The 14,527-nt window shown below is 62.4% G+C and overlaps 1 protein-coding gene across 1 annotated transcript in view; it reads right to left on the bottom strand.

The window, feature by feature from the left end:
* The window catches only part of PLXNA1 (plexin A1), a 49,716-nt gene extending 35,910 nt beyond the window's left edge, over positions 1 to 13,806 (bottom strand). The window contains exons 1-2 of the mRNA XM_023215422.2: positions 12,568 to 13,806; positions 10,835 to 11,017 (exon numbers count right to left, since the gene is read on the bottom strand). Coding sequence (XP_023071190.1) covers positions 10,835 to 11,017; positions 12,568 to 13,764 — 1,380 coding nt within the window. The 5' untranslated portion in view covers positions 13,765 to 13,806. The remainder of the gene's footprint in view (positions 1 to 10,834; positions 11,018 to 12,567) is intronic.
* Between the last annotated feature and the right edge of the window lie 721 nt (positions 13,807 to 14,527).

Below are 14,527 nucleotides of genomic sequence, written 5' to 3'. Positions count from 1 at the left end.
AAAGAAGCTGTCGGCTGGGAGAGGGGGAGGGCTGCATTCCTGAGCGCCGCCGGCCACCCCCTACATCCGCTCAGCTGCCTCGCCACCAAGCAGGCTTAAGTCAAACCAGACCCGGAAGAGTGGAGCCCAGAGCTGGGCAGGGGAGGAGGCGGCCAGGATGGGCCTAGCTGTACTGGCTGCAGGGCCATGGCCCATGGCCTCTGGGAGGAGAGAAGCAGGGACAGCGGGTGGCCTAGGGGCAACCAGGCCACAGCCGCCCAGCACCCCTGCCGGTGGGGCCTGGACGGCACCCACACCCGCACCCAGTGCACCCGCACCTGCCTGCCCTGCAACCACAAGAGGAGTGGGAGTCCTTGTTCAAAATGACCACTGGCCTAAGGCCTGCCCGATGGACGCTTAGGATGCCAGCACCACAAACCCCCTGCCTTGCTCTGGGTCAGTGGCCAGATGGTAGGTACTCAGACCCAGGCGAATGCCGGCCAGGACCAGCCTCTGGGCCACACTGCCTGGGTCCAAACCTCTCTCTGCCTCTCTCAGACAGAGTTGTTCTGAGCATTACATGAGGACCAGACCAGGTGTGCCAGGCAGGAGCAGGGGGACCCAGGGTGGCCAGGCTCACAGCAATCACCACACCTGAGCAGCCAACCACACACCTGGGCCAGTGGCTTAAGACAGCCACCAGGGAGTGGGGGCAGGAAGGCAAGGAGGGCAGGACACAGACTGGGTGGAAGCTGGGGCAGGCGTACACAGACTTGCTGTACACAGTACACAGACTTGCTGCTCCAACTCAGAAGACCCCGGTTAGGCACTGCGATTCCTCTCATTTCCTCCATCCCCACAGCCCTGTGGATATCCCCAGTGGTTTCCCACTGTGAAGCCCAGCCCCAGCTCCCCCTCCCCTACCAGCACCAGGGGATATGGCCCCTGGTTCCTCTTGGCCCTGGCAGTAGGGCCTCTTCAGCCTAAGCTGATGGACCCTGGCCCAGCATGCAGGGAGTACTTGAGAGGTGTCTCAACAAGGACATGACCCGCCTCCCGAAGAGCCAGGGCCACATGATGCCAGAGCCTGACCCTGGCCCGGCCTGCCAGGCATCCACCCACTCAGGGTTGGGGGCACAGATGTCACACCAAGGGGTGAAGAAATGGGTCAGGGAAGGGCAGGTCCAGGAGGCACACCAGCTCCAAGGCAAGAAACGGTAGGTGAGGGGTGCAAGGAGGGGTCCCAGGAAGGGAAGAAGCCATAGGAGCCATGGGCTGGGCCCCAGGCTCCAGAATGCTCTGCTCCGCCCAGCAGCATGCCATCCGGACAGGTGGCTCTGACAGCTGCAGCCGGGAGCACACGCGTCCAGCTGTCCATCCGCCATGTACCCATCTGTCCACCCACCTGCCCTGCACTGGGCCACCCTCACCCCTTCACACACACAGGCTGGGCCCAGAGAGACAGAGCTCCAGGAGAGGCCACGGCATGGCCAGTGTGAGTGGAGCATTGAGGAGCTACTACGGCACAGCACACCAGGCCAAAGGATGGACGCGATACAGGCACAGGCCCCACACTGTTCACTGAGGCGCCACAGTCCAGACTCAGCAGGGCCCCTGTGGACCCACACATGTTCTGCAGGACATCCAGCTAGGACAATGGTCCCCAGGACATGTGTCTCGTGTTCTAGCCAGTGTTCAGGGTGAAGGGCCTGTGTAGCCAAGCCAGCTTTATCAAACCACACAGACAGGAGGTAAACTGAGACTCACACAGCACCTGCCAGAGGAACCCTGGGCCCTGGACTCGCAACTGCACCTGGGAGGAGCACAAAGGCTGCTCGCAAAGTGGGAAGCAGAAGCCAGCACCCGGCAGGAGGGCATTCCAGGAGAACCGGAGCACAGGGGCACAGACGGCAGGTGGGCCTGAGGCCAGAGCGGCTGGCAGGACAGCGGGGCACATGCCGGCCAGGAGTCCACGTGCCGACGCCCACACCCTGGCCACAGCTGTCCACTCGCGGGCCACCCGCCTGGAGGCAGCCCATCCTTGAGGTGGCTGGGCCCAGAAGCCCCTCCCACAGCAGCTGGGCAGCTGGCAGGGCAAATGAGAGGCTTGACGTGTCCCGGGCGTGGGGCCGGGCCACAGGCATGCCCTGGAATCCTCCCCCAGCTGTCACCTCCTTGCTCTGCAAATCTTTCCCCAAAGATCAACAGAACCTTCCACGACTGGCCCCAACAGCCCACCCTCCCACCTCCCAGCACAAACCAGGAGCTGGCGCTGCCCATGCATGCTGCCCCATGCTTGAGAGGACTCTCCCCTTTACCCAAGGGGCTTCAGCAGAGCTAGCAGCCTCCCTGGATATGGCCCTTGGCTGCACCAGGCCCCCACCCACCCCTAGCTGGGGGGACACGGGATGCCCCCACCTACTTCTGCCTGGACCGTCTAACCCTGGGTCCCTGTCCTACATGCACATGGGTGAGTCGACCCTGGGCTCTGAGCTGAGACCAAAGTGCAGTCCCAAAGGGCCGGGTCCCGAGGCCTCTCCGTGTCCAGGCCAGGCCAGGCATGGCCCTCACTCCTGGACTGAGCACGTCCCACTGCCACAGGGCTCACCTGACCCTCCCCACAGACAGGCCAGGGAGTAGGTCCACCCCTTTGCCCGTAGGACACAGCAGGCAGGGCTCACTGCAGGCCCCAGGCTGGCCCTGCTGGCTGTACCCACTCCTATCACCACCACAGCCCTGGCCAACTGCTGCAGGCGGGCAGCTGAGGGCCCGGCCAGGTCAGCTGTCCGTCCCGCCCAGAGCCAACAAAGGGCCCATTTTCCGGGCTGAGGGCAGGCGGGGGTGCCGGGAGGATGTCTGGGCCACACAGGCTAAGTGCCAGGGCCGGCACGCGCCCCAGCCGCCAGGAGGCAGGGGGCTGCCCGGCTTGGCCCTGACCTGGCAAGGGGAGTTGCCTGGCTCTGCGTGCCCCATGATGGCAGCCAGGGGCCTGGCCCTTCCCCTGCCTGTGAGGCGGGGATGCACCTGTGGAGCTGCCTCCTGGCCCCAGGGCTGGGAGAAGGACAGGATGAGGTGGGAACAGGCAAAGACCAGGGACAGCAGCTAGGGAGGTGCCCATGCGTGGAGACTTCACACGCCTCTCAGCCTTTCTGCAGAGGCAGCTGCCAAACCCGTCCCCAGCCTGAGGGGTCCCAGGAAGGGCTGCTCAAGGGGCAGGAGCCTCTGCTGCCCTCACTTCTCAGGACCCCCACAGGGCGCAGAGCCCACCTGCCCCTCCCCTTCCCAGCCAGAACTGCACAGCTGAGATAGGCCCCAGTGAACCCACTCCCGGACCCTCCTCACCCCTCACAGGACTGCCCCCTCTTCCGGCTGTGGACAGGTTCTAGGCCTCCTTCCTGGGTCCCCACCACTCTCAGAAAGGCCAGGAGGAACTGGATACTGGAAAAGCAATTAGTGATTTCCTCTTGGCAGTAACTGGGTAATTAAAACAAGATTCGCAGGAAGCCCGAGGGCTGGAATCAGGCTAGACACACCTGTTGGGAGAGAGGGTGTCCTAGGAATCCCATCTCTTCCACCCCCAACCCCCAGCACACAGGGGAGAGCAGAGACTGAGGTCAGAGTCCTGGCAGGTGGAGGACAGTCAGGGCTGCCTTAGGCTCCAGCCTGCCCCAGCAGCAACCCCTCAGCAAGGAGTGGACCTCCCCAACCCCTGGTCTCATCTGCCAACATCCACCTCACAGAGTTGTGTGAGAATTCAGGAGCTCATGGTTCCAAAGGGCATGTCTGCTTGGCCCTGCTGCAGGGCAGATGTGCACAGCTGCCTGGGGAACCTAGCCCCAGCTGGTGAGGCCACACCTAGTGGGGCCACCATGAACCACCATAGACTGCACCACCTCGGTCACATACCACTGCCTGGGCTCCAGGCTAACCTGGGGCCTGATCAGAGTCCCCACCACAGCCAGATTGTCACCAGCACGGGTCCTGTGGGGACGCAGGCAGCAGGGACCACCTGCCCCAGTGTCTTCTCTAAACCCACCAGAAGCCTGGTGCCCTGTCTCCTCTATCCTGTGACCTCAATGCCACTTTCAGCTCTGACCCTAGTGCCACCCCATGGTCCTGGGCCCTCAAAGACCCACATCAGCACCTACCCCCACATCCAGCTGGTCCTGCCACCTTCTCTGGTGAAGTGACTCACCACACAAGCACAGTGTGCCCAAGGCAGCCCCTGAAACCCCAGAAGGCACAGTGCGGTTCCCAGCACCCACGGGGGCACCTCTGAGCTTTGGCCCTCCTGTTCCTTGTCCCCAGAACACCCTTCCAGCAGACCACCCCACCCCCTGGGTTGTTCCAGCCTCTATACCCGCTGCGCGCCAGCAGGGCTTCCTACACCATGGTCTCTGCTGTGGTTGGGACCACAGGCCCCATGTGCCTGTAGGGGAAGGTGACTGCCCAGTGCGGATACTCACGAGGCCGCCCCTGCCAGGCTGGTCATGAGCCCGAGCACACACAAGACGGGGCATGGGGAAGCCACTGCTGCCTCCATCTTATCAACGGTGTTGAGGGACCCGTGCCCGGGCTTAGGCCTGATTGGCCAGGGCCCTCCGTGCATGCCCCATGGGTGGCCCTGCCAGGCGCTGGGAAGCAGAAGGGATGCTTATGCACCCTCACGCACCACCAGCTATGGGACGGCACTCATTATGCCCACAGGGCGAGCAGGAGGTTGTCGCTCCCTACATCCTCATGGTTCGGCCCACAGTGGCCAACCACATCCAGGAGAGGCAGAAAGGGGGTGGCACACGCTCACCAGGAAGCACAGATGTCGACAGGTTACCGTGCATGGCCCCCCGAAGGGGACTGGGACTGCTGGCCCAGGGTGGGCGGACAGTGGCAGCACACACTCAGGCTCCACAGAGAGCAGCCACGACAGGCAGCTGGCTCTGCCCCATCCCACCAAGACCACTGGCAGGGGCACAGCAAAGACGGACCCCGTGGCCCGCCCCAGAGCACGTGCTTCGTGCCCATCAACCCCGCATGCTGCCGGGCACTGCCACAGGCCCCCACCAAGTCCTTCAGCAGCAGCAGAGACAGTCTCAGAGAGTTAAGGCAGAACAACAACAGAGGCTCCACAGCCTGGCTTCCAGGCTGAAACCCAACAGAAATCCATCCTTCTGCCACGGGAATCCACACACAGTCGTGCTTACAACAGGCCTGCAAGGACTGACACCACCACGGCCATCCAGCGTGGGCAGGATGCACAGGCATGTGTGCTTAAACACGCAACATGAGGACATGGCATGCACCACAGCTGCCCACAGGTAAGGAAGAGTCTTGCCAAACAAAAGATGATGACTCAACCCCAGAGCCCACATAGCAGCACACGGCATTGACGAAGCCGGCCAGGGCGGTCACCCTGGGAAGGGAAGGACCAGGAGGGGCTGCTGGGGATGGTGGGTGCTTATGCTCTCCCGTGACACACCCGCAATGCATGCTTCCACGTGTGTCACTTCCATGTGGTGTCTGTTACAGGCTGACCATGCAGGGCACGGGACCCTCCTGCAGGTTCGGGAGTAGGCTACATGCTGCAGGCACGAGGGGCACATCCCCCAAGAATGCCAACAGTGCAGCACAGGCTGTACCTGGGAATGACTGCAGGCTTCAAGGGCAAGTCACTGAAATCAACTCCCCTTGTCCCTCACTCAACAACACACAAGGTGAAACTCAATGGTGGGGGACAGCAGCCTCCCTGTGGCGGGGCTGGGGGCTCAGTCCTGTCCTGCACCTCCCTTGGGTCAGGGCTGCCTGTGGCCAGCACACTTCTTGTCCCCCTGGCTCCAGCTCTTTCAGGACGGTCTCCTACCACATCCCTGGCACAGACCCTGACAGGGAAGCTCACTGCAGACCTGATGAGGCTCAAGCTGCCAGCCCCACAGTGGGCACCTGCCACCAACTGCCTTGCACTTGCGTGGGCTGTGAGATGCCACTCAACTTCCAGAACTTATAAATTCCAAAATCCTGCCTGGGGTCCAGGGGGTATGAGGGGAGTGTAGAGAGGCCTCTAAAACATGCTGAAAGCTTCTAGAGCAGCGGGGCCTAGGGGGCAGGTGTTCCTTGTCCCCAGGTAGCCTAGGCACACAGCAGGTGCTAAGCTATCTGCAGAGGGGAAGATGGCCGGGCAGAGGACACCTCCAATGCTGTGCAGGGCTCCAGAGACTTCACTCCAGCTCCAGGCCCTGCAGGCCACCATTCCCAAAGCTCATGGATGGCAACTAATGCCACAGGCCTCCTAAGTACTTCAGAGACCCAGCTGCTGCAGGTCCCGCCGCTGGGAACCCCCAGGAGTGCTGAAGAGTGGTGTGGACCAGGCAAGCTGCAGGAGGTGTCGCAGCATGAGTCCTGAGGACCCATGAGCACAGGGACAGGGGCCAGCCAGGCCAGGACGCACACAGGGGACTGCAGCTGCAGCCTCCGTGCAGGGACCGCCACAGGGAGATGCTGTGATGGCTCATCAGGGGCCAGCTCCAGAAGGAACTTGGAGCCCCAAGCCTCCCTGGTGTATGCCCAGACGTATCCAACACCCAGGGAAAGAAACCAAGGCCCCAGAGGATGGGGCTTCACCAGGGCCATGCCCCATAACCCAGGTGGGTGGCTTCCCTGAGCTATTTAGGGCCACAGTGCAGGTCCTGGTGGCCCAAAGGGATGCTTGAGTTGGTCCTGTTATACTCTCTTAAAATGTGGATTTGTTGCCAACATTTAATAATCAAGAGATCTCACACAAAACACAGATTTCCAGAATCTCTTGAAAAAGCGGGTGCCTGGGCAGTCGGGCCTACATTTCCAGAATGGGCAGGCTGGGACTCAGACAGAGGCTGGCTCCTTTTGCCCCGCAGCAGCAGCACGACCAGAGCAGGGTTGGCCTCGGGTGCCCCTCAGCCGGCCCACAGGGCAAGGCTCTCCCCAGCTTCCCTCTGTAGGAGGATGGCACCTGCTCTGCAGGAGGCCGGGGCCTGTGCTCTCCCCTCCCATGGGGGTACTTGGGCTGATGCTACAGGACCCGAACCAGGGGCTGCTCCTGGGAGCTCCTGACACAGCCTGGGGTCCCCAGAGGCCACAGGAGGAGCTGGGAGCAGGGCCCAGGAAGTTCGCTGAGAGAGGCATCCCAGGGGGAGACGCTGCCTCTGTGGGGGTGGGGCAGGTGCCAGGCAGGGCTCTGGTGAAAGGAGGGGTACAGGGGCACCCCCAGTTGGCCTTATAGCCTAAGTTGGCAGGTCTTAAATTAATTGGCTACAATTTTACACAACAGTTTGGCAGGGGCTGGCCTGGGGCCAGCCAAGTCTCTGGAGCTCCCCAGACACTTTTTAAAGTCCGGAAAGGACCGGCCTGGGAAAGATGGGGGAGTGGTCAGCCTGGCAGGCCTGCCCCTGGGTCAGGCGTGGGCTGGGGGTCCCCAGGGCCCAGCTCCAGCAGACCAAGTGGAGAGGGCAGGAGGCGGGGCCCTGAGCTCTGAGAGCACAGCCAGGCCAGCTGCCTCAGGGAAAGAGGAGCCCTACGTGAACAGGCAGGAGGGAGCCCCGGGGGTCCGGCCCCTCCCAAGGCCCTGAGAGCAAGAGAGAGGCAGGGCAGCCTGGGGGCGGGGCTCAGCATGGCCCTCCTTACCCTGGCTCTGGACCCTGGACCACAGCCAGCCCCACACACAGGCTGGGTCAGGATGACAAGGAGAGACAAGGAGAAGTGAAGTTCTGCTGTCCCCAGGCCAGGTCAAGAAGAAGCCTGTGTGGCCAGCAGGCAGCAAGCGTCCTTCACAGTGGAGCAAGGCCAGAGGCCTCGCGGTGGAGTCTGCAGGACATAACAGAGCCAAGGCAAGCAGAGTGGGACTCGAACCCAGGCCCCAGAACAAGTGAGGGTAGATCCCCTCTTCCTGGCCCCTCGCTCCAAACCCAGGGCACCCTCTGCTCATGTGGCCTGTGGTGGGAAGTTAGGCTTTGAAGGCCCCATGGTAACTAGGGAGGCAGAGCGGATGGAACAGGCACCCACCCTGAAATGCACCCATGCAGCAGCGCTCCCAGCCAGGTCCGAGGGCAGGAGCTGGCCAGACAGCGAGGGTCTTGGACTGTAGCACAGGTGGGAGTGGGTGGCGAGGGGCTCCTCAGAGAGGGGGTCACAGAGGAAGGGGCCTAGCTCTCGAGGCTAGCAGAGAACTCTGCCCAGCCTCCTCCAAGGAACCACAGAAAGGGAGGAAAGAGCCAGCAGCCCTGAGCACCTGCCTTGAGCACCCAGTTTCCCCACCTGTAAAACAGATGACAGGCTGCTATGAGGCCTCTGCGGGTTGCTGGCGCACGGTCAGCACTCATCACACACCCCAGGCCACACAAGCATGCCAGGTCCGCATGGTATGAGGAGACACCAAGGCTCAGAGAGGCTGGATGGCTTGCTCAGGGCAACACAGTGGGCGGGAGAGGGCTGGGACCCACGCTGACATGCAGCCATTTGCATGACATTGAAGTTCAAAAACCCTGCATGGGACGTGCCCAGCTGCTGGACAGTTTGAGAGCAGGTGGATTTGGGTGAACGAGTACAGGTGACAGGTTCTTCACTGACATGACCGTGTCTGCATCCCGGGGGACAAAGCAGAGGTGTGCCTTTCCTGGGGGGCCTCTGAACAAACTTCAGGCCCAAGTCCCTGATTACAGATTCTGCCAGGCCAGGAACCCCTGGGCACAGCTGACCCCAGATGCTTCCAAAGGGTGCCATCCACTCGCATGTGGCCCACGGCACCCAGCCCAGACTTACTTGGTGGTGGAGGGAGGCAGTACCCAGGATGGGCGCTGGGAGGCAGGTATGAGCACCTAGAGCCTCTGAGAACTTGGGGCTCTGAGGGGTGGGGGCCCGGCCAGGGTCACCAGGCAGGAACTAGCTATGTCAGGCCCTGAGGATGCAGCCTCCATCTTCCCAGCTGCATCTTCCAGCAGCTGCCCACAAAGCCAGGCTCAAGCAGGCGCCTGGTCCAGGGAGCAGAGGACAGACTCCACCCCTGCCTGCCTCCCTGAGAATGGCCCTCCTTGGGACTCGGGGTAGGAAGGGGAAAATTGGGAGAAGGAGTGGGGGCAGGAGGGAGGGGAAGAGTTGGTAGAATCTCATCCCAGAAGCAGCCTCTTCCCATAGATGGGCCCAAGCCCAACTCCACAGTTCCATGCTCCGTACCTCAGTTTCCCTCTGTGGGACTGGGGTGAGGAGGCAGGGAAACGGGCCAACTGGCACCCAGAGGAACAGCTGTGCGTCCTGCTGCTCCCCCAGCAAAGCTTCGATCTAAACATTGCCCCGGGGGCACAAAAGAGTGAGTGCTGGGCAGTAGGAACAGGGCAGGGCTAGAGGAACCTGTTCATTGGCTGGATAACAGGCTCTGGGGCGCCCCATGAAATGTCTCTAAGCTGCTGCACTGGGCTTCCACACAGGCACGGCCCTCTGCCTGGCAAAACCCACCCCAACACCCACCCCATGCACTCGAGAGCCCTGTGTGCCTCCCAGTGTGAGGAGAGGGAGTGCAGGCTGGGAGGACGGTGGGGGGGACCTCATACCACAGCCACAGGGCAGCACCCTACATGGGGACCAAGAGGGAGGTCACAGCAGAGGACCCGACTCAGGGGTCACAGGATTTCCCTCATCAGCCTCAGCCTCATAGCCAATGTGAGCAGAACCAACAGGACCCCAGGGCACCCCCACCCTGGGGGGCCTATAGTCAGCAGCTGGGCCCCCATTGGCCCCAAGACCACCAGCAACCCCCACCCCAGCCCAGAGCCTGAACATCTGGCTCATTTCTCAGAAGGGAAGTTGAGGCTGCAGGGGATCCCCTCCCAGAGATCACAGAGCCAGGGAGGGGCAGGACTCCCCACCATTCCCAGGGCAACTACCATGGCAGAGATGGGAGGCCCCCTTCCCAACACTGGGCACGGGGCTGAGAGTTGCAAGCGCTGGCCAGCCCCCAGCCCAGCCCCACTCGCAGGCCCACATCTGCATTGGCACCAGCCTCTGGTACCTGTTATGCACCCCCAGGGCCCACCACTGCCCACTGGGCTTCTGGGGTGCCCAGGTATCCCCAACCTTCAGTCTCTCTGCGAGCTTCCTCCACACCAGGCTAGCCTGGTGGCCACCCCAGCCCAGGCAGCTCCCCTCCACCCATGCCCTCCAGGAAGCTCTGCACTGCCTCTGTCCAGCCCACTGTTCTGGAGAAGGAAAGGAGAACCCTGAAGACCAGACAGATATCCCTGCAGCACCCAGCCCTCACCCTGCCACCTTGGGGCCGGCCCAGGGCTGCGTGCTGGAGCTCCTCAAGCACCAGCCAAAGACAGGTGGGGGCACTACCCTTGCCCTGCCCTTGGCCCAGTAGAGGGGATGGGGAGAGGCAGGGCCAAGGCCTCCGGCCCAGCAGAGTGCTGAGGCAGCAGACACTGGATCTCCTGGCTGGGGAGCAGGGCCCAGAGGGGAGGGGGCTGTGCAGGCCTGCCGTTACCACCCACACACAGTAGCCTCCCCAGGAGGTCAGCAAGTGCCCTTGGAGAGCCGGCCCCAGCCTCAGCATCCCTGGGCCCCTGCACAGGCTCCTGCATGGTCTCGAAGTATCCTAGATTAGCAGGCCTGGGGCCAGTTATGGGTAGAGGCACAGAGGGGAATGGAGCCCTTCAAGGTCACTGGGCCCAGTGTAGGACAACAATCCCCCTGCCCCCCATATGTCAGATCTAGCCTCCCACAGCATAGAGCAGCACTGGGCCCGCCACCTGGGACAGCCTCAAGCCTTTGCTCCTGCCCCAGGCAGGGACTGCATTCCAAGCCCCCTCCTCTCCCCACCCGACCCAGGCCTGACCTTGCGGATGCGGCCACTTCGCGTGCCGGCAAATACCACAGTGCGGCCCTGGTAGTCATAGGCAGCCACGGCGGTCAGGCCATCATCCTTGTCCACGAACAGGGGCGTCCCCTCAATGGTGACTGTGCCCCCCAGGGGCTGGTTGAAGTCCTGCCCGCAGAAGTCATCGTCGATCTGCAGGGGCTGTGGGAAGGGGCAGGGTGAGAGCCACTCCCTGGGTGCCTTCTCCTGGAGGACTGGGCCTCCCTGGGCAGGGCTGGGAGTGCAGCTGTCTTTCTAGAGAGGTTGGGGGTAGCCCCCAGAGGAGATGTGCAGACAGAGAGGGTTTAAGACAGGAGGAAGCAGGTCACACCTGAAAGGCAAAGGGCGGGCTCCCAGCTAAGAGCATGAGAAAGCAATCAATAGCTTGAGGTTCCTGAGCAGCTGGGGGCCAGCGTGGAGGGGGTGCTGCTCCACCACCAGGCCTAAGGAGAGGGCAGGGCAGGCAGGGAAGGGTTGTGGGAAGAAATGGGGCAGATGGTCCTCATCTGCAGCGGGTTCGTTGGCAGAGGCCAGGCTGCTCAGGAGGAAGGAGCAGGGGAGGCTGGGTCAGGGCTAGGCCACACGGAATGAACAGGTGGGAGGGGGCAGTAGGAACTGTCCCCAGGGAGGAAAGAGCAGACCCCAGCCTTGGGGCAGGGCACAAAGTGTGGTGGGGCTTCACCCAGGCACTGCCCCTCCAAGCCTCAGTGTCTTCATCTGTATGGTGCAGAGAAAACATGTTCCTTGAAAAGTCAAGGGGAGGGTAGACAACTGCATCTGCTAAGCACACATGGGCCCTGCCTCACACAGGCAGTGAGCATGAGACAAAAGGGCTGAGGGGCCCTTGCAGTCCCACTCTGCCCTGAGGACAAAACCAGCATCACCCTCAGGTCAGACATGGGAGACTACAGCTAGAGAGGGCCAGGCCTTCCCCTGCACCTGGCCTCGGGGGTCCCAGGTCTGGGCCGAGTCCCAGCCCCTTCACTTTCCACCCTAAGCAAGGCCCATGCCCTCTGAGCCTGCCCAGGATGTGAACAAGACGCTCCTTGAAAGGCAGCAGCATAGAGGCCCAGCCCCAGCTGTGCCTTTGGGACAGGTGCTGGGGGGCTGTGGCTTCCTGGAGTCAGGGTCACTTTCTCTGCAAGGTATGGACTATGGCCTGCACCAGAGCACCATCAGCTCCCACTGCTGGGCAAAGGCAGAGGCCCAGCGGGTAGGTGCCACCAGGGCCATGTGGGGGACGCAAATGCTCCATGGAAATGGTGTCTGGGCTCACCTGATAGGCTCTGGCTCCAGCCTCTCACTTGCTGTGTGACCCAGGGCAAGTTACCCCACCTCTCTGATCTTGTAGGATCATTTGTAGGATGGGGACAAGATAGAGCAGGCAAGCACCAGGCACAGGACCAGGCATGTGGCTGGCCCCTAGCTGACTGGGGGCTGTGGACTATGCCAGCGGGGCCTCGTCATCCCATCTTCTGAGGCACCAGAGAGTGTCATGGCTGGAAGCAGCCTTTGGGGCTAGCACCCTGGGTCCAAACCCACTCTCTGGGGGATGGAAAAGGGCAGCCCCACTTAGCTGAGCCTTTGGGACGGCCAAGCCAAAAGCCAGGCCGAGCACGAAGCAGGCACCACTGAGCATGCATCTGACACCGACGCTGTCATCCCTGGAGGGAATGGGGCCGCAGGAGGAGGGGCGCCCCTGCCATACTCACCGAGTTGATGCAGCCCAGCTCCTTGTTGAGCAGCCATGGCAGAGAGAGCTTGCCCTCGCCTCGGTAGCAGGACTGGATGCGCTCCTTAATCTTCTCCTTGATGGCTCTGAGTGTGAACAGGCACAATGCTGACTCCTTGGGCGGCTTCACACGGTTCTTCTGGCCCTGGGCGAACACAGTGAAGAGCACATCCTCGTCCTCGGCCAGGCCCAGCTGGCGGGCAAGGGCACGGCCGGGCCGGCTCAGGTAGGCATCCTGCACCAGGCGGTACTCCACACCTGCCTGCTCGCAGCCAATGGGGAACTCGACATACGAGTAGAACTTGGGGTCGTCCACACAGAGACGCACAATCTTGGAGGTGAAGAAGTGTTCGCCGGCAGCATCGGGTGAGGTCAGTTGTGTGTCCAGCTGCAGCGTGAGGTAGTAGACAAACTGCTCGCTGCGAAAGCTGTACACATAGTAGATGTCAAAGGCCGGGAACTTGGACAGCGTGTCGGACGGGATCTTGAGCTGTGATGACACAAACTCATCCTGGTACACGAAGCCAAACATGTCGGCGTCCTCCTCATTGGCCATGAGCCGACGGCTGGACAGCGTGGGGAAGTACTCGGACTTGCCATCGATGGGCGTGCCCACGAAGAGCTTGGCCTGGCCCTGGCCCGGCGGCCCAGCAATAAGCACGCCTGCCATGCTGCCCGCCTCCCGCACGCTGGACAGGTAGTGCTCCTTACGGTGGTGTGGCTCACCCAGCTTGAAGAGATCGTCCAGCCGCAGGAACTGGCAGATGCCCTGGGAGGCGCTGCCACAGGCCAGCAGGCGGTTAGCGGCATAGTCCAGCAGCAGCAGCTTGTTGACATTGTCCGTGCTGCCTAGGCCATGGGGGCAGGACTGCACGCTGGGCGGCGGGTAGCACTTTTCGTTGTCCTCCACGGGGCCCGTGACATGGGCCCGCAGCAGCGTCAGGTTCCCCGACAGCTTATAGATGCGGTTCACTGCGCCCACATACACCTCGCCTGTCTGCTCGTGCACCACCAGGTGAGTGAGGCCCCAGTCACTGGCCGAGAATGTGCGGAAGGGGGGCTGCGAACCCCCGCCTGCCCTGGGCGAGCCTGCCTCAGCCCACATGCCCGGCAGCGGCAGCAGTGACAGCAGCAGCAGTAGCAGGAGCACCTGCGGGCTCCGCGGTGGCAGCGGCATGGCAGGCTGGGGCCTTGGGCCTCGGAACTCTGGTCCTGCTGGGGTGAGCATCATGGTGCCGGAAGCTTCAGCCCTGGGTAAGGGGCAGGAGAGGGCCTGTGAATGCAGGCATGGCCCATCCCATATCATGATCCCCCAGTGTGAGCCCTTCCTGTGCTGGGCGTGCCCACTCCACCTCCAGGAGGCAGGACCTGACCCACCAGGAGGAGCAAGGGGCAAATCGGGCAACTCCCTGGCCTGAAGCCCTATAAGCTGTGGGGTGCACCAGGCATCCCCAGGACACCTGGCAAGAGGTCACTCCGTCGGCACCTGTGCCCTGCCATCACTGGCGAAGGCCAGGAACAGGAAAGCAGGTGACAAGGGCCTGAGGTCTGGACTGGAACCCCAGCTGACACCGACCTGGAGAGCATCCCTTACCCAGAGCCTCCCTATACCCTGGGGAGTAGGACCCTCCCCACAGCTCTGTACTCCCAGGGTGGGCACCAGCTCCCTGCCTGAGGCTGGTGGGGACATACTCCACCACCATCCCCTACAGAAGCTTGACACAGATGGGCTTTAGTGCTCACTCCCGCCTCCACAGTCCTGCCTCTCCCCTGAACATGCCCGGACAGCCCACAGCACAGGCACCATGGAGGACATGGAGGCCCAGGCCACACAGGCAGCAGTTCTCACTGCGGACAGGTGGCAGCCTGGGCTGCTCTCCATGGGACCCCAAACCCCATGTGGGATGAAGCTTGAGAACTGCAGTGCAGAAGCCAGGCAA

Source organism: Piliocolobus tephrosceles, chromosome 2, assembly GCF_002776525.5.
Source record: "Piliocolobus tephrosceles isolate RC106 chromosome 2, ASM277652v3, whole genome shotgun sequence".
Classification (NCBI taxonomy): domain Eukaryota; kingdom Metazoa; phylum Chordata; class Mammalia; order Primates; family Cercopithecidae; genus Piliocolobus; species Piliocolobus tephrosceles.
This window is presented reverse-complemented; position numbering and strand designations above follow the sequence as displayed.